Source organism: Aspergillus alliaceus, assembly GCF_009176365.1.
Source record: "Aspergillus alliaceus strain CBS 536.65 unplaced genomic scaffold BDW43scaffold_47, whole genome shotgun sequence".
NCBI classification, from domain to species: Eukaryota; Fungi; Ascomycota; class Eurotiomycetes; order Eurotiales; family Aspergillaceae; genus Aspergillus; species Aspergillus alliaceus.
In genome coordinates this window covers 276,576-302,732 of record NW_022474730.1, presented here as the reverse complement: position 1 = coordinate 302,732, position 26,157 = coordinate 276,576, and the positions used below count along the sequence as shown (strand labels likewise).

Genomic DNA, 26,157 nt, shown 5'->3' with positions numbered 1-26,157 from the left:
AAAAAAAGAAACGGACTAGCTTGAGCCCTATGTATCAATTACATGGCCAACTGTTCCATTATTAACAGTCAGAAAGAGTCAAACCGTCCCTCTCTCAGCTATACTACAGAGTAACTATAACTACGAAAGGTTATCAGTCATTTGACGAGACTTAATCTAATCCAATGATTTCCCGAAACCTTTTGATAAATGTCATGCCTGTTAGCATCAATTCATTATAGATGGTTAGTTGATGATATAGATATTATTTTCACGCTGGGTGACAAATAATTTGCACACTTCGTGTGGAAGAAAAGAGGGGAGGGGAAGAAAAAGACTTGGATAGTTGTGCCTAGGCATTTATACCCTGTATGATGTATGTATAACAAACGGGTATAACTGTACATACACTTGCCATACATACATATCTTTCCGTCCGTCTGTATTTATGTACAGTATGTACGTACGTACGTATTGACGTTCGTATGTAAATACGTACGTACATACCGCTCACATATTGTACCTATTATGAATATCAATTCTGGCAATCGGCAAGTCAAGATCCATGGATGGTTCGATGATGGCTACCAAAAGCGATGAAGACTAGTAACCACTAAAAAGAATCTATGTAGGGATATTGATGACGGACAGGTACTAATCAGTGGATATACCATGGTTGATGGAGGGGCGACTTTAACCTCCGGCCAATGAATCCGACAGGATGGACACCTCCTCCAAATAGATAGTAGACACAAGTCTTTAGCCGTCGGGTACGATTCTCCAACGCCTATTAGTTCGCTAGATTGTCGAATGACACGCTACTACTCAGGTAGGTACACTTCTCCATACATCCTAGCATGGCTCAGCCCCCTTTCGGATTTTTTCTTTTTCTTTTTCTTGTTGCTTTTCTCAAAAATAAAAATAAAAATAAAAATAAAAATCAAAATCAAAAAGAAGAGAGAGATCCTTACAACCAACCATTCCTTTCCGCTCGGTGACAGCCTCAGGCTCTCTTTCCCTAACCGCCCCGCCCTCATACCCGTGGGCCCAACGGGAACAAGACAGCGGCTGCAACAACCTTAAAGGCAGGTCTGCCATTACAAGGGCTTCTTCTCGCTTCCCCCTCGTCTACCACTACCAATTCTCGCCCCTCAGGGCTCCGCTCTTTACCCTTCTTTTCCGTGGTATGGTGTTGGGTAAATCCGTCTCAATTGATGAACTTTGATCAACCTTACCCCCATCCATGGTTAGTCGTGGGTTGACAAGTTGCGCCCAGTAATTGCCAGCGCCGTGACCGCTACTTCTCTGCATTTCCGACTGGCATCGCGGGGAGACAGTGGAGATTTTCTATTATTCCTTCGCTTGTCGGTACTTTTGCCTGGTCTTGTTTTCCTCTTCCTGCCCCTTTGGTGTTTAGGTGGACGTGACCGTTAATTACCTGTTTGGTACTATCTCCAAATTCCTACTCTCTTTCTTTTCTTTTCTTTTCTTTCTATTTTTTTCCTCTCCGTTTTTCCTTTTCCTTTTCCTTTTCCCTCTCTACTCTCTTTCTACTCTCTCCAAGCCCCCGTCTTTCAAATACTGCGAATGATATCTTGGGATTCGCCTTTTGCTCCCTTAAATTCATGCTTCATCTTGCCGTCTATCCACTAGGCTCAGCCCCATCCTACTCTATGTTCTATTCGTCACTCAATATATATACCATATACACCACCTACAAGCGCCCACGCTATTGATATCAACCTGTCGCCATCGACGCCGCCTCTCGTCGCCGTTTCAAAGTACCAGACTTCGCGCCCACCCCTCGCAGCTTCCTCCTCACCCGGGATGTTTGGAAACGGCCACGCTGCCCAGCGACTCCCGGCGTTGGCCTCACCACCACACGACCCGTACCGTCCGCAGTCGATAGCATCTAGTCGATCACGAAACAACTCGGATGCTATGGACATCTACGTCATTACAGACAGAGAGCCTCCACGAGAGCCGTCTGGTCATAGTCAGTGGACCCGCAACGGTTCTCTAAGTGTGAATTCTATGCATAGCAAGTGTATTTCTTCCCTGTTTCCTCTTTTTTCTTGTTGTGTTTCCTTTCCGGAGCCGCGTCAGTTACTCGCTGTGCCGAAGATGTTATCATTGGACGACTAATGTGTGTTGTTTCTTGTTTCTGTTTCTCTCTAGGAGCTCTGAAAGACCACCTCCTTTCTATGAAGAGAATGGACGAATGTATCATGCATTTCGCAAAGGAGTATATATGCTACCATGCGATGAGCAGGAACAGGATCGTCTGGATATATTCCACAAATTGTTCACGGTTGCCAGGGTGTCGGATGGATTAATGTACGCCCCGCATCCTAGAAATGGCCGATTTCTAGACTTGGGTTGCGGCACCGGCATATGGGCAATTGATGTGGCCAACAAATACCCGGACGCTTTTGTTGTTGGGGTCGATCTTGCTCCTATACAACCTTCTAACCATCCGAAGAACTGCGAATTTTATGCGCCGTTCGACTTCGAAAGCCCCTGGGCTATGGGTGAGGACTCCTGGGACCTGATTCACCTGCAAATGGGATGTGGCAGTGTGATGGGGTGGGTGAATTTGTACCGGAGAATATACGCTCACCTTCGGCCTGGGGCTTGGTTCGAACAGGTGGAGATCGACTTTGAGCCGCGCTGCGATGACCGTCCCTTGGAGGGACTGGCTACTCGACAGTGGTATGAATATCTAAAGCAAGCTACACAAGATGCCATGCGGCCTATATCCCACAATTCTCGCGATACCATACAAGATCTTCAGGAGGCTGGTTTTACCGACATCGACCATCAAATGGTGGGGCTACCCCTTAACCCGTGGCACCAAGATGAACACGAAAGAAAAGTTGCTCGTTGGTACAATCTGGCTATCTCGGAGAGTATTGAGTCGCTGAGCATGGCACCCTTCAGCCGCATTTTTGGCTGGGACTTGGACCGAATTCGGCGCATCTCAGCGGACGTCAAGTCGGAGGCATTCAACAAGGAAGTACACACCTACAACATCCTTCATATATACCAAGCGCGAAGGCCTTCTGCCAATTGATCCTTTTAATCGACAAACGCAAAATGGACATCCAAACACGCGTCGGTATTACTACTCGTGCTCAGACTCCGAGCTTGGGTGTAGACGAGAAATTCGTCTATGGGACCTCGCAATCTACTGGAGCTTGGCATGAAAACCCGTAGCAACACTTCTCAACCTGCGTACTCGGATTGGCTTCTACTTTTTTACATACAGGGACAAATAGTGTGCCATAAGAGTTCCACTTTCTTGGGTGTGTTTGCTAGGGAAGCCCTGTTCATCTTGTTGAGTAAGTTGCAAGCGAGGCACTTTGTTGCGTGCACTACTCTAGTGGAAACCCGCATCGTTGGCAAATATCTTGACTTGGGACGGATGGGACTCGCGAAAGTCAATATCGGTATGAACCTGGGGCTGCCGTGTGTCATGCAAGGAATCACATAGTTTACTTTTTCGTTTAAAAAACAGAAAAGAAAAAACAGGAGAGCCAAAAACGCAAAGCCAAAGATCTTTTTACCCCCAAAGAGAAAGGAATTATTACAACAAACCTTCCCGAATCAATTCAGCGGGTCTGCAAAATAATGGGCGGGTCAGGACATGGCATGATGCTTTCAGGCATCCACTGCCTGCGTGAGTCCTCGATCGCACTTCTTGCAACCGCACCTTTCCCTGGCACTCCATGCTTATCTGCTTACCTACTTGTCGAATACAGCATACTCCTGGCGTTTGGGTGCGTGTATGGTTGGTGAATGTATACCCAGAGCGTCGCAATCTGTCTGCCTATTCGAACTAGTTTCTATTGTTTTGTTCGAATCTCTATATTATGATATCATATTTAAAAATATATATATATATATATATAAGAGAAAGAAATTTTATATAATACAACGGAAAGACGTCATCCATGTGATCTTTCTTTTTAGTAGGTCCCTACAATCAGCTAACATAAGTGTATGAGATACCAGTTTCTGGGTATTTTGCCAAACGCCCCGATAACCTTAAGACAATAACCCAGTGATCCAAAAGACAAATGCTCCGGTAAATGGTTTAGGTAATTCCATAACGCGAACTCGGACAGCGGCATCATTTCAACGTCGGCGACCCTTCTGACCCCGAGAGATACCGTTTCTACCTCCAGAACTTTCTTTCTCCCCATCTCCGTTGGCATCACGGCCAGCGCCGGGGCTGCGCCTCCGCATTGTTCCGGGCCCCACGGCAACGATGTCCTCTTCGCTTTCACTGTCGGAGATGTCGAGGAGAACAGGCATGCGGAAAGATTCCACCTCATCATCCGTACCGCTCTTGTGCGGCTCGACCGTCAGCACGTCGGGAACTTCGTCTTCCTGATCAAGCCGACGTTGGTGGATTTCTTCAGCGGGGTGAACATCAAATTCGTCTTCGCGTTCAACATACTCGACGTTCTCCTCGACTTCGCCGAAATCAGGCGCTAGGGCGGACCATTTTTGGGGCGTCACAATCGACCATGTGTAGATGCATCCCGATTCCAAACCGCAGGCGACTACCATAGGGCGAGAAGGGTGCCATTCCACGACGCCCAGTTCTTCTCGAGGGCCCTCGAGAATTTTCACCAGGGATCCGTGGCTTCGTTCCCAAACGTAAATGTCAGGATTCATGAAGGTGGATGCGGTGACGAACTCGCTCGTTGAAGAGAAGGTGACGTGGTTCCAACTTAGTCTATTGACCACGTCCTGAAACTTATGTTCGACCTGAAGCTTGATGTTGGCGGGTTCCAAGTCAATGCCCAACTGGGAGAGATCGGGCATGAGGATGGTGCGTATCACTCGATCGGAGCTATTAACTAGCAGGTCCCGGCCGTTGCTAGCGAGGCGAAGTAAGATCACCACTCCATTGCAGAGACGAGTGGAGTGAATTGTGGCGCATGTTTGTGTCTCAATGATGTTGATCCACCCTTTAGATGTACCCGCTATGATATGATTTCCTAATGCTGTAAAAATAGTAACACATGTTGAGTGTTTCGCGTCTTGGGCTGCTTGCTTTGCGGCTACGGCGGGATCAACTTCTTCGGATATAGGAGGCGGGGGTCGAAACGGAGCCGAGGGAAGAATGCGCTTGATGGGCTTAGGAGATGAAATGTCGACTAGAACAGGTTGGTCTTCGAAGAGAGAGGCAACGAAAAGTAAACTAGACAACCGCCAAACTTTAGTGCGAGATGCGACGCAAATAATGTGAAGCGTCGCGCAGATGGGACTCACTGATTATAAGGGTGTAATTCAGCGATATATACAGGAGCTTCAAAACGGACTGTGCGTACTCGGGAGCCATCTTTCAGATCCCATAGAATACACTTCCAATCTTGGGATGAACTGAGAAGATACCGACCATTCCTTGACCAGCTATATATGTCGATGTATGGTTAGCCCCTCTCATCGAACGGTATTTCGCAGCACGAAACACATACCTCAAGGACTGAATCTGCCTGGTGTGGCCCCGTAGTTTCCGCGCAACGCCATTTGTCTCCAAATCGAAGATGACTACGGTACCATCAACCTGTACGAGAGTCAATAGGATATCGCAACGGCAGCTCGTGGTTCTTCGTTAAGACTGACTCGTCCGGAGGCTAGATAATCTCCCTTGCGGTTGAATCGTAGGCACGTCGCATGACCGCTTCCTGGGATTGTTCGTGAAATATTCTCGGTGACAGTAGGGTAGGAGTGTCTTACTCAATTTCTCGGTTAGTGTGTCTGGATAGTCCTGCGCCAGGACGAAGGGATCGATAAGAGACAAATTCATTGCGCCTAACCAATTATCGTCATGCGCCCGAAGAAGATTAAGACAAGAGGGAAGCAAAATTTAGAATGATCCCAGCCCAGAATAAAGGCCAGGAGGAGTGACTGCGAACAATCATTCAGTGTTCATTTGGTGACCGCTGATACAGCCTCTACTTGGGGAGAGAGATCCACGGGCTAGTCCAGTGAATGAATACTGAAGAATACCTGGAAACCAGATTGGCGGGCGGTGAGAGGCCATTTAGAAAGTGAAAGGTCGGCCCCAGCGGAACCTCAATCATAGCTTAGCTATTGGTTGACGGTGGCAAAACGCCGCCAGCCATGGCCTTAGCGTTACTGACTTTTAGTGAGCGCCACGCTAGCCGCAGGTTGCGGCTCAGAAAACTCGTGCCCCATCGGCGGACAACCTGACGTCCAACCATCTCCCTTTCATCACCTCGACACCCTGCTTTCCCATCCCCCAACGTCCCCGATCATCGCGGTTGGCATCGCGATATCGTTTTGCAAGTCGGAGAAGTCGCCAAGGTCGACCGTGAATCTATTTCCTTCGCCCTTTTTCGACTTTCGCGACGTCGGTGGACAAGGTCGCAGGCGCCCTCGTGGCAAGGGCTGCCAAAGGCCTCAGCCGGCCAGCTGCTTGCAAACTCTTTTATTGTCGCTTCTGCACGCCTGATAATTGACAGATTAGAGCTGTTGGAGCCAGATTATCGGCAAGCCTTCGCTCTTAGATCCGCTTGATTCGTGATTTCACCACCGTATCTTGAGTAACACGTCTCCGCGACAACAGCATCATGACGAACGTCTACTTCCCCTACTCCAAGGCGCCTCTGCGCACCATCAAGGAGATTCAGTTTGGCCTTTTCTCACCGGAAGAGATCAAACGGATGAGCGTGGTCCATGTGGAGTATCCAGAGACGATGGTTTGTGACTTCCTAATCGCCCCCTCGACTGATTGGTTATGATCGACACTGACAGGGTACAAAACTAGGATGAACAAAGGCAGCGGCCACGAACCAAAGGTCTCAACGATCCTCGCTTGGGAACCATCGATCGGCAATGGAACTGCGAGACTTGTGAGGAAGGCCAGAAGGAATGTCCTGGACATTTTGGACATATCGAGCTTGCCACTCCTGTTTTTCATATTGGTATGCCGTGGTTTTTCCATAGCTTACTTGGATATCGTTTCTAACGGTCACTTCCTAGGTTTCTTGACGAAAATCAAGAAGCTACTTGAGACGGTCTGCCACAACTGTGGAAAGATCAAAGCCAACACGGTTAGTCATCCCTCACGGGATGGCAAATCTAATATGGCACATTTGCTGACTTGAAGCCAGTCTGACCCAAAGTTCCTTGAAGCCCTACGCATGAGAGATCCAAAAAGACGTTTCGACCATATCTGGCGACTATCTAAAGATGTCACGATCTGTGAAGCTGACCCTCCCCCGGATGAGGACGAGCCGTACTCGAAAGACAGCTCGAAACCAATGAAAATGCATGGTGGGTGCGGAAATGCCCAGCCGACTATTCGCAAAGAGGGTATCACCTTGGTGGGGACATGGAAACCTAGCAAGAGCATGATGGACGACATGGATATGCAGCAGCCGGAGAAAAAGACAATTACCCCTCAGATGGCTCTGAACGTTTTCCGTACCATCTCTTACGAGGATGTTCGTATAATGGGATTGAGCAATGACTACGCTCGTCCTGAGTGGATGGTTCTCACTGTCCTGCCAGTGCCACCGCCTCCTGTGCGTCCAAGTGTGCTTGTGGGCGGTAGCACCAGTGGTCAACGTGGTGAGGATGATCTGACATATAAGCTGGCTGAAATTGTTCGGGCAAACCAAAACGTTCAACGCTGTGAACAGGAAGGCGCTCCCGAGCACGTGGTGCGAGAATTCGAGTCTCTGTTACAGTACCATGTCGCCACTTACATGGACAACGATATTGCTGGTCAGCCAAAGGCTATGCAAAAGTCAAACAGACCGGTGAAAGCCATTCGCAGCCGCCTAAAGGGTAAAGAGGGTCGTTTGCGTCAAAACTTGATGGGTAAGCGTGTGGATTTCTCCGCTCGTACTGTTATCACAGGTGATCCCAACTTGTCACTTGACGAGGTTGGCGTTCCGAAAAGTATTGCAAGGACCTTGACCTACCCCGAAGTTGTTACGCCGTACAATATTGAGAAATTGCAACAGCTCGTTATGAATGGCCCTAACGAGCACCCGGGAGCAAGGTATATCGTTAGAGATAACGGCGAACGCATTGACCTACGTCATGCTAGGAGAGCTGGAGGCCAACAACTACTGTATGGATGGAAAGTAGAGCGTCATATCATGGATGGTGATGTGATTCTTTTCAATCGACAGCCCTCACTTCACAAGGAATCTATGATGGGTCACCGTGTCCGCGTTATGCCGTACTCCACTTTCCGGCTTAACCTGTCTGTGACAACACCTTACAACGCTGATTTTGACGGTGATGAGATGAACTTGCATGTTCCTCAAAGCGAAGAGTCTCGCGCAGAGCTAAGCCAGCTTGCGCTGGTCCCTATGAATATCGTGTCTCCCCAGCGGAACGGTCCTCTCATGGGTATCGTGCAAGATACTCTTTGCGGTATTTACAAGTTTTGTCGGCGTGATACTTTCTTGACGAAGGAGCAGGTTATGAATATCATGATGTGGGTTCCTGATTGGGACGGCGTTATACCCCCGCCAGCGATCTTGAAGCCTAGGCCTAGATGGACCGGTAAGCAGATGATCAGCATGGCGCTCCCTTCGGGGCTCAATCTGTTGCGTGTGGATAAAGACAACTCCGCGCTTTCGGAGAAGTTTGCCCCTCTAAATGATGGTGGCCTTCTCATTCATGGTGGACAGTTGATGTATGGAATGTTTTCCAAAAAGACTGTTGGTGCCAGCGGTGGTGGTGTTATCCACACCATCTTCAATGAATATGGGCCAGCCACTGCTGTGGCTTTCTTCAACGGTGCACAGACCATTATCAACTACTGGCTACTCCACAATGGCTTTAGTATTGGCATTGGTGACACCATTCCAGACGCGCTCACCATACAGAGAATTGAAAACTGCGTTCGTGCACGGAAGAAGGAGGTCGAATCCATCACTGCAAGCGCTACTGACAATACCCTGGAGCCGCTGCCCGGTATGAACGTACGAGAAACCTTTGAAAGCAAGGTTTCGCGTGCGCTCAACAACGCTCGTGATGAGGCTGGTAGTGAAACTGAGAAGAGCTTAAAGGATCTGAATAACGCCATTCAAATGGCTCGTTCTGGATCAAAGGGATCGACCATCAACATCTCTCAGATGACAGCCGTTGTCGGTCAACAATCCGTCGAGGGCAAGCGCATCCCGTTCGGATTCAAATATCGTACTTTGCCGCACTTCACAAAGGATGACTATTCCCCGGAATCGCGTGGTTTCGTGGAGAACTCCTATTTGCGTGGGTTGACTCCTACTGAGTTCTTCTTTCATGCCATGGCTGGTCGTGAAGGTCTTATTGATACAGCTGTCAAGACCGCCGAAACTGGTTATATCCAGCGGAAGCTGGTCAAGGCTCTGGAAGAGGTCATGGTCAAGTATGACGGCACTGTCCGCAACTCTTTAGGAGACATTATACAATTTATCTACGGAGAAGACGGTCTTGATGGTGCTCACATCGAGAACCAACGCGTTGATGTCATAAAGTGCTCTGACGACAAGTTTAGAGATCGCTTCCGTGTTGATCTTATGGATCCTGAGCGTAGCTTAGGTCCAGAGGTCTTGGAGCAGGCCAACGAAATCGCAGGTGATGTGGAAGTCCAGAGATACCTGGATGAAGAATGGGAACAGCTTCTCAAAGACCGTGCTTTCCTGCGTACTGTCGTTAAGGAAGACGAAGAGATGATGCAGCTTCCGATCAACGTTCAACGTATTCTTGAAATGGCCAGGACTACGTTCAGGATTCGCGAGGGAACCATTAGTGATCTGCACCCAGCGGAAGTTATTCCTCAAGTACAAGCATTGCTTGATCGGTTACTCATTGTTCGCGGTGATGATGTGATTTCGCGTGAAGCCCAGGAGAGTGCGACTTTGTTGTTCAAGGCGCAACTTCGGAGTCGTCTAGCGTTCCGAAGACTAGTCACCGAGTATTCTTTGAACAAACTTGCGTTCCAGCATGTTCTTGGAGCTATCGAAATGAGGTTTGCTAAAGCTAATGCTCCTGCCGGTGAAATGGTTGGTGTTCTTGCTGCCCAGTCCATTGGTGAACCAGCTACTCAGATGACTTTGAACACTTTCCATTTTGCTGGTGTCTCGTCAAAGAACGTCACTCTTGGTGTCCCTCGTCTTAAGGAAATTCTCAACGTTGCAACCAATATCAAGACGCCATCTATGACTGTTTACCAGGAGCCCCACAGAACTCATGACAAGGAGGGTGCTAAGCAGTTGCGAAGCGTGGTTGAGCATACTAGCTTGCGGTCTGTCACCGAGGCCACCGAGATCTACTACGATCCCGATATTCAGTCTACAGTCATTGAAACCGACCGAGATATGGTCGAGTCGTACTTCATTATTCCCGAAGATGTGACTGATGACTCATCTCGCCAATCGAAGTGGCTACTTCGTATTATCCTTAGTCGGCCGAAGCTTCTTGATAAGGGTCTTACGGTGCAAGATGTTGCTACTAGGATTAAACAGGCGTATCCTAAGGATATCGCCGTTATTTTTAGTGATAACAATGCCGACGAGCAGGTAATTCGAATCCGACAGATCCAGGATCACAAGGAAGATGAAGAAGACGACGATGTTGAATACGATGTCACGCTCAAGAAACTTGAGCAACATCTCTTGGACACTTTGACACTTCGAGGCGTCCCCGGTGTCGAGCGAGCGTTCATCAACGAGAAGGGCAAAGTCCGAGTCCTTGAGGACGGTTCTTTGTTCACCAGTAAGGTCGATCCCCTTTGCAAAGAATGGGTTCTTGAAACAAGTGGTTCTTCCCTTGGCGAGGTTTTGGCGGTTCCTGGTGTCGATGCTACGCGCACCTATTCCAACCAGTTTATTGAGGTGTTCGAGGTGTTTGGTATTGAAGCTGCCCGCACCGCTGTTCTTCGTGAGTTGACGCAAGTGCTTGCCTTCGATGGTTCTTACGTCAACCACCGTCATTTGGCTCTTCTGGTCGATGTTATGACTGTTCGTGGTTACCTTACGCCAGTCACTAGGCATGGTATTAACCGTGCTGACAATGGTGCTCTTATGCGGTGTTCTTTCGAAGAGACAGTGGAGATCTTGTTGGAAGCCGCGGCCTTTGGAGAACTGGATGACTGCCGTGGTGTGTCCGAGAACCTGATCTTGGGACAGATGGCACCTGCCGGTACCGGGGAGTTTGACATTTACCTCGACCAGAACATGCTTAACACTGTCGTCTCGAATAATGCTCGCTTTGGCGTGATGGGAGCTATTGGCGCCAAGGATGCGATAATCTCTGATGGCGCTTCAACTCAGTATGACACTGGCTCGCCTATGCAGGAAAACGCTTATATTGGTACACCCGACCCCGAGTCAAACTTCTCTCCTATCCGTCAAGCCGGCGCTGAATCCCCCGGCGGCTTTACTGAGTATCAACCAACTGGTGGCTTCGGAGGCGGATTCAGCCCAGCCGCCACGAGCCCCGCAGGCTATTCTCCCAGCAGTCCGTTCAGTGCAAACCCAACATCACCTGGTTATTCCCCATCATCGAGCTATTCCCCCACGTCTCCTGGCATGGCAATTACCAGCCCTCGTTTCTCCATGACGTCTCCGGGATTCTCCCCTGCCAGCCCGTCATTTGCACCGACATCACCTGCATACTCGCCAACATCACCGGCGTATGGTCAGGCGTCGCCGACATCACCGTCGTACTCTCCAACCTCGCCAGGGTTTTCTCCAACCTCGCCAAACTACAGTCCTACATCGCCAAGCTTCAGTCCTGCTTCGCCTGCGTTCAGTCCGACATCACCAAGCTACAGTCCAACCAGTCCCGCGATTGGTGGTGCCGCTCGGCACTTGTCTCCCACCTCGCCAACCTCACCCAAGTATACACCCACATCTCCTGGGTGGTCTCCTACGAGTCCCCAGACATATTCTCCGACGTCTCCTAATTTTGCCGGCTCGCCGACATCTCCGGGAGGGCCTACATCCCCTGGCTATAGTCCGACGTCGCCGGCCTTCAGTCCTTCGTAAGTCTTGTTTCCATGGCCTGGTGGTCTTCCACTCTTACTGATTTGCTTTTTTGAAGGTCTCCTCGGCAATAAAGTCTGCATCCGTGCATATCTTCTCTACAGCATCTGCTGTATCGTTGTACTATCATTTCTTCGAACAACCTTTGAAAAAGAAAACATTTTGCATTTTAAGTTGCGGAATTGGTTGGTTATTTTTTTCCCCACAATTTGGGCGTCTGTAGCCTTGTTCTACATTTTCTTTCCTGCATGTATGTTTTCCATGCGTCGACCAAACGGGGCTATTTATTCCATAGCCTCCGAAGCAGCCCACTTAAATTGCGAACAAATTTTGTGGGTTGGTGATGCCTGTTTCCACTTCTTTCTGAGCTCTGAAATTACCAAGCGTTTTTTAGAATTGCCCGAACCACGAGGATTATCACGAAGTGATATGACCCTCTTGCATGATGCTGTTTCCCCTGGTTTGCATGGAAGAATATGATTTTGCCACGGAGTGTATTAATGATGCGGTCCCAGATATTTACTTTTCTTTTATTTTTCTTTTTCCTGTACACAGCTTTAGTGCAAATGGGGTTACGGACAGATGCAAAAGGAAAATCATATAAAAAAAAAGCATTAAAAAAATAAAAAATAGAAGCTATCATGAGATCTATATGAACCTAGTTGTTGAATTTGTGTTGAACTATACATAGAAAGTAGTTCCTGAAGTGTCGGCGAAATGAACCTCCGCGTGGACAGGTGGCCCCTTCCGCTTTGGAAAGCTCTTAGGAAGCATGCAAAGCATACTCAGTACTTCGATCCCCTAAGTTACTCGTTGGGACTTGGTGATACTCTTCTATTCGGGAATAGTTCGCCATGTTCTTCTCACTAATCAATATTAAGCATTTCTCGTTGACAACATGAAGAACCTATGGTTATGGCGTTTCTTGCCCTTGGCGCTTCGTGAGTGTTCCCCCGCGGAGTTTAACGGGTAATGAAAGCTGACATCTCTTAACTGTGCTCTAGTACTGCTGCAGGTGCTTGCAGTTGAAACCAAAGGAAAGCCTGATTTCACACCTACTGATGTTACTCACGAATCCTACCCAAACCAGTCTCCAGGCGGGACAGATGGCTTCGACGTAAGACCGGGCAGTCGTGAGTCCCCCGTTTGGCTCAAGCCTTTGTCACTCTGCATGCTAAACTAATTATCACTGCTTTAGAACATGTTGATACTGCCCTCAAAATCCTCCGTACTTCAAAGATTCCAATAACCGCGCCCGAGAAGCCATCCGGCATCCTGGGTTACACATTACATTATGCGAAGGAGGCTTGCCGGGTTCTGTTCCTCAATGGCCCGCCGCCCGATTATACCGAACGGCAGAAGATCCACCCCAATGTTGCAAAAGCTGTAAATGAACTCAAGATCGCTGCTCAAGAAGACCATAACCCCGATGCGATGTTCCTGTTAGCGGAGTTGAATTTTTACGGTAACTTCACTCATCCGCGAGACTTCAAGCAAGCGTTCCATTGGTATCAGAGTCTGGCATCAGCGACTGGGAACAGCACAGCGCAGTATATGTTGGGCTTTATGTATGCGACTGGTGTTGGAGATGGAGTTGAGCGCGATCAAGCAAAGGCATTGTTATACCACACTTTCGCGGCTGAAGGAGGAGACACGAGGTCGGAGATGACCCTTGCATATCGGAATCATGCCGGCATTGGAATGCCTAAGAATTGCGACCATGCCACATATTACTATAAGAAGGTCGCAGATAAAGCTATACAGTACTTCCGGTCCGGACCTCCTGGTGGTCATAATATGATTCGGGAATCATACCGTTGGGCTGATGAAGAGGGCGGTGTCTACGGTGAAGGTGCCAGTGTCTCCAGCTCGGGACCAAATGCCCTGCGTGATGCATCGCATTCCAGCACCGAGGCCAGCTTGGAAGACGTCCTGGAGTATTTGGACCTTATGTCACGAAAGGGCGAGTTAAAGGCCACGTTCAGCTTGGGAAAGATGCACTACGAAGGGTCGCGGGGTCTGCCCAGAAATTTCCGAAAGGCTATGAAGTACTTCAAGCAGATCACGAAGCGCTACTGGAATAAGGATGGGTCTGTGAACCCGAACCATCCGCTTGGGATCGAAAAATTGGCTTCGAAAGCGGCAGGTCACATAGGGCTGATGTATCTCCGCGGTGAAGGTGTAGAGCAAAACTTTGCCACTGCCATCATCTGGTTCAAACGTGGAGTTACTAACGGTGATGCGCTCTGTCAACATCAAATGGGACTCGTGTATCTTCATGGATACGGCGTGCAACAGGACGCGTTCAAGGCTGCATCATACTTCAAGGCCGCCTCCGAACAAGATTTCCCAGCCGCAGAAACAAGGCTGGGTGCTTTGTTCTTGGATCAAGGAGATGTTCCAACGGCCACTCGGTATTTTGAGCTGGCTGCACGGTGGGGTTGGATGGAGGCCTTTTATTACCTAGCAGAGCTGTCTAACAATGGTATTGGTCGGGAGCGCCATTGCGGAATGGCTGCATCGTATTATAAGATGGTCGCAGAACGGGCAGAAGTGATACATTCGTCGTTCGACGAGGCGAACACCGCATACGAGAGCGGTGACCAAGAACGGGCTCTCATTGCAGCTATGATGGCTGCGGAGCAAGGTTATGAGCATGCACAGTCCAACGTGGCATTCTTGCTTGACGAACAACGCTCTCTGGTGTCCTTTGATAGTATTCTGCCGGGGGTCAAGAAATATCGACCGTCTCTGCTCCGGAATACCGCTCTGGCTCTTATCTACTGGACTCGTTCTGCCAAACAGACAAATATTGATTCCTTAGTGAAGATGGGCGATTATTATCTGGGTGGAATCGGCATTGCTGCGGATGCTGAGAAAGCCTCTATTTGCTACCATAATGCTGCTGAAATTCATTATAGCGCACAGGCCTATTGGAACCTTGGCTGGATGCATGAGAATGGTGTTGCCGTGGAACAGGATTTCCACATGGCTAAACGATATTATGATTTGGCGCTTGAGACGAGCCCCGAGGCTTACTTACCCGTCAAATTAAGCTTGTTAAAGCTTCGGTTGCGGAGTTATTGGAACAGCATCACTAATGGCAAAATAAATTCTATTCAAGAGGAAGAAGGTATGAATATCACAGTCAACTGTTGCGGTAAGGTTAAAACTGACCGCATGATTAGAGACGAAACCCCGACGGACACTCAAAGAGTGGATTGCAGCATTCATCAAGAACGATGAAGAGGAGGAAGCCTACCGTGCACAGCTGTACAAGCGAGCCGAGGAAGAAGACGAGCTCTTGTCGGGTGGTTCCGATCGACGCCATCTCGATGACCGTCACGAGGATGGCTATTACGATGACTTGGAGCTTGATATCGACGAAAGCGTCCTCGAAGGCCTGATCATTGTCGCATTAGCCGCGACTCTACTCATCTTGGTATATATGAGGCAGCAACGGAACAGGCAGAGGCAGGATGAGAATGTAGGTGCCATCCCGGTAGCTGCAGACAATGGAGATAACCGGGGTCTTTTCCCTCGCCCTGGAGATCCAGAATTTGCTCAGTGGGTAGCGGGCGGCGTTGGGCATTGAAGGGCATAATTCGTATATGGTGTAATTTATGATAAATGGAAATTTTTGTTAAGCGCATGGGTACCACAGCTGTACTACACATACCTAGATAAAGCATTGTTACAGCAGTCAATGAACTCTCCGTATGGTGTTGTTTAGTATTGGTGGGGGTTTATAAATCAGCAGTCTTTGAGGTGGGTCAAGGTCACTCACTCCGTCCTTGCTCCAAACTTGCTACGTTTCGGAAGATCCACAGATTCCTTGAAGATTCTTTGAAAAATGTAATAAGTTCGAGATCTACTAGACACAGGCACAATGTCTTCCATCAATCTCAACGGAAAGCGCCGTCGTGTTGAGAGCGCAGCATCAGCGCTTTCCAAACCCTTCAAGTCCCCTCTTCGCCGACCACCTCAAGTGGCGGGGACTCAACATGATGCAAAGCCTAAGGAAGAGAACAATGCTCCTCCAAATCCTTCCCTCAATCAGCAAACTGTCGATAGGCGCAATCAGCCCGTAGCCTCAACATCCGCGTCGCTTTCACCTGACAAAACATCCACTCCTTCCCCTTTGAGCTTAGAGTCTCGGAAAAGACGAGCCGACAGCAACCATCTAACTCCGTCGAAAAAGCCGATCTTCTCAGATCCAGTCATCCTTGATCTTCAGAAGCAACAAAGGGCGCTACAGTCACGGCTGGCTACCCTACGCTCTGAACTTGATACTGCACAACAAGCTCTTCGGCTCGAGTCCTCGGCCAAAGATGCCGAACTCCAGTCGCTGATCATGAAGTGGAGGTCTGTTAGTCAGAACGCAGCCGAGGAAGTTTTTGCTGGAGCCCAAGAACGTGTCGCGCGGATGGGCGGTATGAAGGGTTGGAGGGAGCGGATGAAGAATAGTAATGCACCATGGGGGCAAGAGGAGATGGAATCTTGGTACGGCAGTGCTGAAGCAGAAGGGGTTGATATAGATGAAGGTGAGCTGGAGGCTCGAAAGGCTGAGATGGTGGAGGTTTGCCGGAAGAGTCACGATGGGGACCGGGAGAGCAAAGATACTGAAGATGAGGTAGGTTACTATTCTTAGCTACCTTACTCTGGAGAAAGGTAGAGTGCTGATTGGTTTTCATAGGAGTTCACCATGGAATATATGCTGAAGACGTTGAATATTGATCTCAAGGTCATCGGGTATGATAACACTCATCAGAGATGGATCAAGGATTAACGTGTGGCTTCTTGTGGTATGAACTAGATCTCTTGCATGGGTATGTATGATCTTTGCCATCTTCATTTTGTGGTTTTCTATCATGTACTCTGCAGGGGTGCCAGTTTCAACCTTTCGGACAAACAGAATCAATTGAGCGATATTCAATTTAGCTATCAGAAGTTGCTTCACGTTTAATGAATAGAGAGGAGTTACTCTACCGAATCGTGAAACATGGTAGTTAGTTATAAATCTTGTATTAGTAAGTAGTAGTATAAATATTTTACGATACGATAAATTCCCCACGTGCGGAGTAGTAATTAAGTTCAAGTGGGGACTTATCTTTACTAAATCTTTATTAAAATCACACACTCTCTCACTCACCCACGCACTTTGCTTTATCTATTGAACCTCACAGATCTTTTGATGACATATGCCGCGGAGCGTAAAACACCCCAGATCTCTCGCCTGCACTCGATGCTTTCGATTGAAGCGAAAGTGTGATCATGCAAAACCAATCTGTGGGGAATGCAGACGAAGAGGCGCAGAATGCCTGCCGGCGAAGTCCTGCAAAGAAGGAGAAAAGGTGACCGTCCCTGCGAAATACTTGAGGGACTTAGAAGCCAGAATCGCTGAGCTGGAGCATGGATCGCGCACCTCAATGACAGCACCACAAGCACGAGATATTGGTATCCAAACGGAGCCGATAGATGTGCTTCCCTGCGACTGTCCGCATATTAACAATGACAACGATGATAATACCTCCCTGGCATTATCCGAATTTTTGGACTTTGGCCCTCAGAGAAAGTCTCCGGACTCGAGTAGACAAGCAATAGCCATGGCACCGGACCAGCTGTTGAATCAAGTCAAGAGTTCAGAGAGCCACTTGATCTCGTTTCCTAGCTCTCGTCTTCAGATGCCCTCGTTGGGTGACTTTATAAACCCTAGATCTTCGGATGGACTCTGTTTAATGGATACCGGCGTGGATAACCCCAAACCAACAGATGTTGAATCTCTGCATGACCTTGCCATGGTGGGCGGCTACTCGTTTTGGCTTGAAGAAGCCTATGCCAACCTTTACTTTTCGATCTCGCATTTTGTGTGGCCATTACTTGATTGCAATGCTTGGAGCTCCTGGCGTCATGACTGGAACCTAGATAAACAGACAGAATTATGGAAAGGGTTTTTCGTACAGATGGTGTATGCCATTGGCTCCTTGTCATGCAGTATTCTTCAGCCCGGTCAGAACCATTCAGACCGTGCGGCGGAGATTTATACTTCCGCATTGTCGTACTATCCTCACGTCATGGCAGAAGAGTCAGCTGTTCTTCGGTTACAAGCATCAATTCTCATGATACTCTATTCTCTCCATTGCCCCTCTTCAGGAGAAATCTCAATGTCAGTCTCCTCCATTGTTCCTTTTTGCTCAGCTACGCTGGCCGAGCTCCAGAAAAGGATTTCTTCCGGTTGTGATAGTACGACGAGGAGTGTAGTGGGACCGCATATTCCTCTAACCGAGTCTATGTTCATAACATGTTATATGTTGAATGAGATCATAGTGTCCGGGTGGGAACGACCAGTTTCCGAGGCCTACAGAATTGTCGACGATGATGTATGAATACCTGAGCTCTGTGGACATTATATTGTCTATGACTAACATAAAGGCTATAGATTCATACACTCAGCAATGAGATACCGGATGCCTCAAGCACGAGCGCAGCGTTGCGACACTTGTTCAGATTGCGAAAGATCCAAGCCAACATCCGGAGATACTGGGATGGTCCGCCCGACTACCAAGACTCAGATGACACGTCATTCAAGCTGGCATTAGATGCCTGGAGGAAAGATATACCTCGATACTCTGTAGAAGACGCGCGAAGTACCCATCTCCACCCTTTGTGGATGACAAACCTGTACGACTACAGTGTGATTATATTAATGCAAGGGAAACGGAAAAACCTCGAGCACGAAGAGATTGATGCTATCTTTTCAGCTGGTATTGAGGTCTGTCTTAACTATAGACGTATGCAGGAAGAAGGTCAAGTGATGTGCTTTACGTGGTCTACGGTGCGTCTACGCTTTGCATCCGTGGCTCTATGCTGACGCATTCATTATAGCTCGTGTTTCAATTCCGAACAGGAATCTTGCTTCTATATATATGTCGCTTGGCAACACTGGATCTTAATACTATACAGCGGACTTTCGACGCAGTATGTGCGTGTGCGGACAGTTTGGCCTGTTTCGTGAGCCGTTGGCAAGATGCCACTCCGTACGCTGAAGTGTTTTACTTTCTTCTTCATTCTGCCTCTTGGATTCTAGACGATCTTCCGTCCCGGTTGCGATGTGCATGTTCTTTTGATGAATTGAAGACTTATTTAGAAACGCTGAAAAAGCAATATTTGCGCAAAGAGGTTCTGGAAATGATTGAGGATATGATTTACCCAGACATTTATAATTTGTGCTAGCAGACGTACATATGAGGGCATGTCTGCCATCTCCGGGGCGTCAATGGATTAATGAATATGAAGGCCTGCATGATGTACATATTTTGCATGGTATATATGACTTTAAACCGCGATAATCTATAGCAACAGTAGTTTACCAGCTGTTGGACCCATGCTAGTATGAGCCACAGCAATAACAATAGTCTGAGTCAAGGCAGGGCTTGTCCATCGAGACCACGTGCCGTCACGAGCTGAGACGGGATACTTGGCGGTCAAACTCCATCCCTTTTCATCAACTTGAGGATCAAATGGATCCCCGTTGACGTAGCACACCAGCCGCTTCAATTTTACGCCATGGCCCAGATGTAAGCTTCCTTTAATCTCCAGATACACCGTTGAATATTTGGTGCTTTTGAACTGATCTGTGATAGTGATCTGAGAAAGTTCTTTGTGGCCCTGGACTGGGGAAGAAAGCTGATGTTCAGTCGTTCGAACCACGTCAGAGTCCAGACCAGGTACAAGAGGCGGCATTTGACGATAGTGTGTGGATTCTTCAAATGCGTACGCATAACGCAGAAGCTTGGCATCATCGTATGCTTTTCCTGCGAACGTCAAATTGATTGGCATTTTTGTATCCTTCATCAAACCCATCGGGACAGACACAGTAGGAATGCCAAGATGACGGATTACCCGGTTCCCGTTGGAATACTTGACGCCATTTTTCCAAGCGTATAGGGAAGCTTCCGGGTCCACGTCTGCGTTTGCGAGGCCAACATCGCCATTAGCTGGGAACACTACGGCATCCAGACCATGATCATCCATCCATTGCTCAAAGGTCTCCTTCCGAGCGTTTTCCAATGCCTTGATAGCCTGTTCTAAGCCTGAGATTTCGAAGATCGAATTGGGCTTGTTCTTTGGATATTTAACCATCTCGTGCCATCTGAGCTGGTTTGCGGCATCGGGGGCTCCACGCAGTGAACCGGGTGCGAGAGGGAAGATTGTCTCGGGGTCTACACAGGCAAGTGATTCAAGTCCAGGTTGGCCATTTGTAGCTAGAAAGTCGTCCCAGGAGTGAGCCACAAGTTGGCATCTCTCCACTGAGTGCCAACCCTCTGGAAGGTCTTTGACGCTCCAGAGTTCTCCCAGGCTTGCTCTAGCTTCATATGTGGTTACCATTGGGAAGTCAACCTCCACAACTGTGGCACCGCAGGACTCCAAGGCACTTCTCGTTCTTTCCCAAAGCCTGAGTACGGACGGCCTTGTGTTTATCTTATCTGCAAGAGGGTTTTCACCGCCGATGTACATTGAAGGCACACCGATCCGTTTACCACGAAGGGCTGACCCGTCTTGTAGCTCACAGAAGAAGCGTGGCCGGATGATATCAACCGATGGTAAAGGGACAATCCGCTGCTCATTCCAAAAGTCTCCTGTGGGTGTCTTGTCAACAACAGCAAGGACATCCAGGACTTTGAAAAGGTCAGACATGGTGCGGGTATGGGGCACTAAAACGTCGCATGTCGGATACAGAGGCCACACCCCACGGAGAGGCAATAGGCCCCTTGACGGTGTATAAGCGATGATGGCATTATTGGAAGCGGGGGATCTGCCGGAGGACACAGTCTCGGTGCCTAGGCTGAATGCACAGAAATTTGCCGTTGTAGCTGTGGCAGATCCGTTTGAGGACCCTGATGCATACGCCGCGGTCAAGTACTCTGGGTTATATGGACTCTCAGCACGGCCGTACGAGCCCCGCTGCATGCCCCCATATGCCATTGCTGGCATGTTAGTCCTTCCTAGGAGGACAGCACCAGATTCCCGTAGAAGCTGAACGCACGCAGCATCTTCAGTAGCGACAAGACTCTCGAATGCGGGAGAACCGCTGGCGACTGTCATACCCTTCACTTTGATATTGTCCTTGACAAGATAAGGGATGCCTTCGAGAGGCCGTACCGGCAAACCAGCAGCTCGCCGGGCATCAGAAGCTGTAGCTTCATCTAAAACTGAGGGGTTTAGAATGGGAATGGCGCTCAACTTAAGGCCAGCTGCATCATATACGCTTATACGCCGAAGATATCGAGCTACCAGATCAACGCTTGTGACCCACCCTGCGCCCAGAGCATGCTGGATATCTGAGATACTGGCATCGATAAGGTTGAATGCGTCAGAGGTCTGATCTATCAGCATTCAATCGTTACCTCGGTACATCATTTTCTGACACTTACCGACTCCATGGCGGACATTAGTATGATTGATGGTAGAAACAGGGTCTAAATACTCTTCGAGTCACGTCCTGGGAAACTGTAGTCTTTAGAAGCTAGTGGATGGATTATTGAGCCTTTATATACATACAGCCGCGAGTGAGCATTTTGAGATTATGCTCCAAATCTTCTTCCCTCCGGCACCTATCGGGAATTAGCATACGAGCAGCGGACTATTGTCCGCTCTGTTGGTCCGATGATAACGACTGAGCGTGGGGAAAGCACCGAGGTGCGTGTACCGAGACCCTGGATAGCGACCCAAATAAAACTCGGGTGACGACGGAAAGGCCACAGTTGTGCGTGGCTTTTGCGCCAGAAACTGTGGCCTTTCCACCCTGTGAATCGCCGCTTTATGAGAACTGATTGACCTTACTCAGTTCGTCCTAGCGCAGTTGATACGTTTCTTGATACGAGCCTGGCGCATACACCATGATTTCAAGAAGCAGAAGCAGAGCATTAAGGACAAGGAAAAGAATATAAGAGGCTTTCCTCTTCCTTCTTGAGATATCGTTCCTCAACATGCTCGGGGACTCTAATATCGTGTTCCAATGGCTCGAAGCAAAACAAAGAAGGCCGAAATTGACTGGAACAGCTTCGTCCAGCAATCCGAGCCAAAGGTTGAGGATGATCTCGCCGAGACTACTAAGGTCTATATCTATCTTGTGAAGCAAAATCTTCAGAAGTAAGATCCTGCCGGATGAAGATAAAGCTCTTGACTGACTTAGATTCCTAGATTTATATCAAAACTTCAACCGCCGGACTATGTTTATTGGCTGAAGAATATCACCTTGAGAGTGATTGAAGGATTCCTCCGCTGGTATCTCGATAATCATAATGTTGAGTATCAGTCAGGGATTTTGGTTTTTGCGCGATATTGGAGAGTCTTTTGGTGCCAAGAAACGGATAGTCTCTTTCCTTACGTGTTGAGGCGTAAGATGACCATGGTAAGTGAACATTCAAGAGACAAGGATCAAGCTGATATTGGTAGCTTGTATGCACTACACTCCCTGATGAATACGAGCTTGATTTGGAAGCAAAGACTCAGCCACCAGTGAACATCGATGATCTCCACTTCAGTACTTATCATCTCATGGCCGCCTGCAAAGTGCTATTTGCCACAGTACGATGTCGACAGCAGCTTAGTACACCGCGAAAGATGATGACTTCGACATCTGCCCGTCCTGGAACGCTCATCGAGTCTTCCGGATACATGAGAAGCAACGACGCGCTGAAATGGAAAGATATCGAGCTCTATATGGTGAAGCACTTGGAAGATCCACATTGTCAGATGCTTCTCATTCGAGTCAGGCATAGGTTAAATAAGGGCAAGGGAAATCGGGGTGTCCCGTAGGTCTCAGTTCTTACCCTGCTTGAAACCAGCTAACCGTTCAAAGACCTGTCTTCACATACACCGAGCGGAATGATAACCTTGGCCTTTGCGTTATTCAGGACATACTGGACTTCAATGCCCAGTATGCCTTGGTCGCGCCAACATTCACCCTAGGGCCAAAATGTACACATATGCTCGCAAAGATCCTCTGAAGAGGCACACAAGCTGCGGCAAAGCTTTCCGGATGGCCGAAAATGTGACTACCCTGGTTGTGACATGGTCTTATACACTCTTCCCAAGTTCAAACCTCTTCAGGCTAAAGCGCACAATATCATTTTATGATAATATATAGAGACTACTGTCAGAGAAACTCGTGATATATAGTCACTAGTCGACAAGCAGAATTTTGTCTTGATCTTTTTGTGATCAAATACTTAAGAACTGTCGCAGGATGCATCCTTCAACTCTCCCCTGTGCAGCAACTAACTGACCGCTTAGTTCGCCCTCGGAGTGAAACGGGCAGTCGCCTTAGAGACGCCATCAAAAAGGGGTCATCAAATCCCGGCTTGTTTAATAAGCCACAATCGCCTCTCGAGTTAGATTTCCACGCCTAATTTGACAGATCAGTTGAAAGTGACGCTTAACGGAGTGGTAGAAAGGGCCATGGTTTGATCCCTAAGTAGCTCATTGTTCGTGGTGTCAAATGAAAGTTCTCTGCCCTTACCAATCATTGGATGGGCATGATATATTTGATGACGTGATATGGTCTCTCTGTCCAAACTTGCAGCCTTAACTGTTACTCTGCTCAAACGCCCCAGTTGAAGATTACTGGAGAGGCCGCTCACCGCCCGGTCGTGAGGCGACATCATCTGATGTCTGTCATCTCATCTGTCCGCTCTTAAGGCCAGCTCTCACGGCGGCCTCCTTTCTTCACAGATCGAGCGCGACAAGTGTCGCCTGCTGAAGGCTACATTGGCCGTTCGTCATGTCTCACTCCCGCGGGTCTCGCCCACGCAAAGCCAAGCAAACTCGAAAAAAGCGCAGCAGTCTGGCAAACTCATACACAACTTTAATTGCGCCGACATGCTCGCTTCAAACATGTGAGAGAGAAGCCATAGGGAAGGTGATCAAAAGTCTATTCTGTTCCTGAGTGCATTTTACTCGGTACGAAAGGGGAAAGCCTGAAATGTTGTATAAGCAATTGATAATAGTTTGCGAGTTCTGTTTTACTAGTCATGGATACCAAAAAACAAAAGGACAAAAAGAAAAGGCCACCTACCGTTGACTGGTGCTTGGCGCGACCCGTTAGCAGCTCCATTTTTCAAAATCTGAGTTCCATGCGATGCCTCAGCCAAAGGTATCTTCTGCTTGACGAACGTCCACTCTTGCGGGTAACCCGGACACTTGCGCCCCGTAAGTGTCCATTGGCTGCATTCTGGGTACTTCCCATCACACTAAGAAGACAAGAGCTAGAGCATTTGTCTCAATTGATATGGAAATCATTTAAGACTTGCCCCAAGTTTCTGCTGTCTACAGTTTCCGCATACTGATGTTCGCTTGATTTTCATGACCAGATCAACCAATCGAGGACGTCACTACGCAGAAGGGTTCTATCTTCAGTAATCAATACTTTACATCTTGACTGTATAAAACAAGACGAACCTTTATGGCTTCCGTCACTGGCGCATAGAGGTAGTCTGAATTTCCATATTGTTCTCCGCCTGAGAGGCATGCGTTGTCGTCCTGAAATGAATCTACCCTGTTCCTTAGTAACCAAGACAGTGAAGCATCTCTGATGATAACCTCACTCAAGACCCTGGATTGCTGCTCGGAGGCAGCTGAACAAAAGAGAGCATAGCACAATATGCGCCCCCCCCCCAAACAGCCTCACTAGTCATTCAGGACTTTGATTCATACTTTCCATGATTGGCTCCCTATAAGCGTTAACGATAGTTGCACCGTAACAAAGCGGTAAGTATGGGACCACGGTATGATAGGGAACCGTCTTGGTCAATCCAATGAGCTACTTCTCCGCTACTTCTCTCCAAAGCCCTTCAAGTAGTTGTACCTAGTTAGGGCACTGTTCCCTTGTTCAGAACATACCCTGAACGTACCGTATATGTTTTGTCATCCGTAACTCTGCCATGAAAGCTAACTGAGGGTGTAGTAGCGCCTGAGGGATTTTAATTTTCCTACTAAACCTCCGGATAGTGCCCTTAGACTGATGTAGTAATTGTGTTTGTTAAAAAAAAAGCCACAGCCATCTGGTCATGCATCAGAAACTTTTATGGAAAAAAGGGCTATCTCAGCGTCGAAAAAAAGAGCGAGGGGAAGAAAAGGGAAGGAAATAAAAACAGGGACTAATTTTTAGGTTATCATATACACTTTTGGTGTTTATTAAACTTGGATCCACGCCCACTTCAGTTTCCTAAGGACGAGCAGTACCTGAACGGCGTTTATCCATAACGACGCACAGCTTCTACTTACAAGACAAGTTGTAGCTCCTTTGGAGCTCCTTTTATCGCGAATATGAACCGGGATGATATTGAGTCTCAACTTCCTCAGGCTGGATTTACTTTCCTTGCGGATCACTACTCAGCCAGTAAGCAAGCAAGGCTTTGTACATAGCACACTGGCTGACCAGGGACTAGACGGATTGTTTATCCGCAAAGTCATTTAAAGATATTGAAGGCTACTGCTTGTCTCCAGCATGTCCAGCCGTCCGCAACCAATGCCGTCGCCCTTTTCCAGATTGTTGGTCTTACGGTCAAGACTATATCGTGTTGATGAGCATGTCTCGGATAGAGACGTTGGAAGGAGAGCTTGGCAAGGGAATCAGGACAAAAATTGAACACCTTCTTGCCAATGGGCAATTCCAGGGGACCCTAGAGGGTTAACTCACGCATTGCCATACATTTACAGAAACCTGTACGTGTCTGGGACTCCGGAAATATTAACGGGAATACTTGAAGATTTCATTCCGCCGATCTATGATGGTGACAAAGTTATTAGGGAAGGGATGATCAGAGTGTCTCTATACAACTTTCAAGGGTCCTTGGCCGTTACAGGTCCAATCCCTGGACTTTTTGAAGACTTGTCAAAGGCAGGGACTTTCCAACAGTCCCATGACTCTCTCGATGAGTTCGGCGAATGATGCTGTCGCTACTCTCAATGCCAAAAGCAAACATATTCCTGTTTCTAGCGTAGCAATATTGACGAGATCATCACCTTCTTTTCACCGTAGCGGTTTCAATTGACACAAGCACCTTCTTTTCTCATGTATTACCCTCTTTTAGTCATTAATGAGGTAACTATACGGAGGAAAATTCTAGTATGAGGAAATATATCCAGT

General features: G+C 48.1%; 7 protein-coding genes across 7 annotated transcripts; 5 read left to right on the top strand and 2 right to left on the bottom strand.

Annotated features, from left to right (window-relative positions):
- Positions 1-1,806: 1,806 nt before the first annotated feature.
- BDW43DRAFT_302793 (class I SAM-dependent methyltransferase) lies at positions 1,807-3,052 on the top strand (the record flags this gene model as incomplete). The annotated part of the gene is made up of 2 exons (XM_032045303.1): positions 1,807-2,024; positions 2,158-3,052. The coding sequence occupies 2 exons, from the start codon at positions 1,807-1,809 to the stop codon at positions 3,050-3,052; spliced, it is 1,113 nt and encodes a 370-aa protein (XP_031896874.1).
- Positions 3,053-3,869: 817 nt separating this feature from the next.
- BDW43DRAFT_287201 (Set1-mediated histone H3-K4 methylation subunit Swd1) lies at positions 3,870-5,963 on the bottom strand. Its single transcript, XM_032043123.1, has 5 exons — positions 5,731-5,963; positions 5,617-5,678; positions 5,469-5,557; positions 5,263-5,403; positions 3,870-5,191 (listed from the first exon to the last, which is right to left on the bottom strand). The coding sequence occupies exons 1-5, from the start codon at positions 5,798-5,800 to the stop codon at positions 4,117-4,119; spliced, it is 1,437 nt and encodes a 478-aa protein (XP_031896873.1). The 5' UTR covers positions 5,801-5,963; the 3' UTR covers positions 3,870-4,116.
- Positions 5,964-6,231: 268 nt separating this feature from the next.
- On the top strand, positions 6,232-12,605 carry BDW43DRAFT_287194 (DNA-directed RNA polymerase II core subunit RPO21). Its single transcript, XM_032043122.1, has 4 exons — positions 6,232-6,716; positions 6,785-6,941; positions 7,000-7,070; positions 7,131-12,605. Exons 1-4 carry the CDS (start codon positions 6,588-6,590, stop codon positions 12,006-12,008), a joined length of 5,235 nt encoding a protein of 1,744 aa, XP_031896872.1. The 5' UTR covers positions 6,232-6,587; the 3' UTR covers positions 12,009-12,605.
- Positions 12,606-12,717: 112 nt separating this feature from the next.
- BDW43DRAFT_287190 (ubiquitin ligase complex subunit HRD3) lies at positions 12,718-15,704 on the top strand. The gene is made up of 4 exons (XM_032043121.1): positions 12,718-12,946; positions 13,010-13,138; positions 13,204-15,138; positions 15,194-15,704. Exons 1-4 carry the CDS (start codon positions 12,904-12,906, stop codon positions 15,598-15,600), a joined length of 2,514 nt encoding a protein of 837 aa, XP_031896871.1. The 5' UTR covers positions 12,718-12,903; the 3' UTR covers positions 15,601-15,704.
- A 190-nt stretch (positions 15,705-15,894) lies between these two features.
- BDW43DRAFT_302789 (putative DNA repair protein Dds20/Mei5) lies at positions 15,895-19,238 on the top strand (the record flags this gene model as incomplete). The annotated part of the gene is made up of 5 exons (XM_032045302.1): positions 15,895-16,638; positions 16,702-16,757; positions 17,308-18,385; positions 18,445-18,840; positions 18,969-19,238. 5 exons carry the CDS (start codon positions 15,895-15,897, stop codon positions 19,236-19,238), a joined length of 2,544 nt encoding a protein of 847 aa, XP_031896870.1.
- A 117-nt stretch (positions 19,239-19,355) lies between these two features.
- BDW43DRAFT_302788 (amidase family protein) lies at positions 19,356-21,448 on the bottom strand (the record flags this gene model as incomplete). Its single annotated transcript, XM_032045301.1, has 2 exons — positions 19,356-21,386; positions 21,440-21,448. The coding sequence occupies 2 exons, from the start codon at positions 21,446-21,448 to the stop codon at positions 19,356-19,358; spliced, it is 2,040 nt and encodes a 679-aa protein (XP_031896869.1).
- A 575-nt stretch (positions 21,449-22,023) lies between these two features.
- Positions 22,024-23,017, top strand: BDW43DRAFT_314468 (uncharacterized protein; the record flags this gene model as incomplete). The annotated part of the gene is made up of 4 exons (XM_032047809.1): positions 22,024-22,157; positions 22,209-22,419; positions 22,464-22,822; positions 22,870-23,017. The coding sequence occupies 4 exons, from the start codon at positions 22,024-22,026 to the stop codon at positions 23,015-23,017; spliced, it is 852 nt and encodes a 283-aa protein (XP_031896868.1).
- Positions 23,018-26,157: the final 3,140 nt, after the last annotated feature.

What these genes read in the sequence shown, in the direction of transcription:
- BDW43DRAFT_287194 (XM_032043122.1), top strand. Translation starts at nt 6,588, where the DNA reads ATGACGAACGTCTACTTCCCCTACTCCAAGGCGCCTCTGCGCACCATC. An exon ending in TGGAGTATCCAGAGACGATG is followed by an intron (nt 6,717 to 6,784) that starts GTTTGTGACTTC and finishes GTACAAAACTAG; the next exon opens with GATGAACAAAGGCAGCGGCC. An exon ending in CACTCCTGTTTTTCATATTG is followed by an intron (nt 6,942 to 6,999) that starts GTATGCCGTGGT and finishes GTCACTTCCTAG; the next exon opens with GTTTCTTGACGAAAATCAAG.
- BDW43DRAFT_287201 (XM_032043123.1), bottom strand. Translation starts at nt 5,800, where the DNA reads ATGAATTTGTCTCTTATCGATCCCTTCGTCCTGGCGCAGGACTATCCA. An exon ending in CACACTAACCGAGAAATTGA is followed by an intron (nt 5,679 to 5,730) that starts GTAAGACACTCC and finishes GAACAATCCCAG; the next exon opens with GAAGCGGTCATGCGACGTGC. An exon ending in ATTATCTAGCCTCCGGACGA is followed by an intron (nt 5,558 to 5,616) that starts GTCAGTCTTAAC and finishes ACTCTCGTACAG; the next exon opens with GTTGATGGTACCGTAGTCAT.
- BDW43DRAFT_287190 (XM_032043121.1), top strand. Translation starts at nt 12,904, where the DNA reads ATGAAGAACCTATGGTTATGGCGTTTCTTGCCCTTGGCGCTTC. An exon ending in TTTCTTGCCCTTGGCGCTTC is followed by an intron (nt 12,947 to 13,009) that starts GTGAGTGTTCCC and finishes ACTGTGCTCTAG; the next exon opens with TACTGCTGCAGGTGCTTGCA. An exon ending in TTCTATTCAAGAGGAAGAAG is followed by an intron (nt 15,139 to 15,193) that starts GTATGAATATCA and finishes CCGCATGATTAG; the next exon opens with AGACGAAACCCCGACGGACA.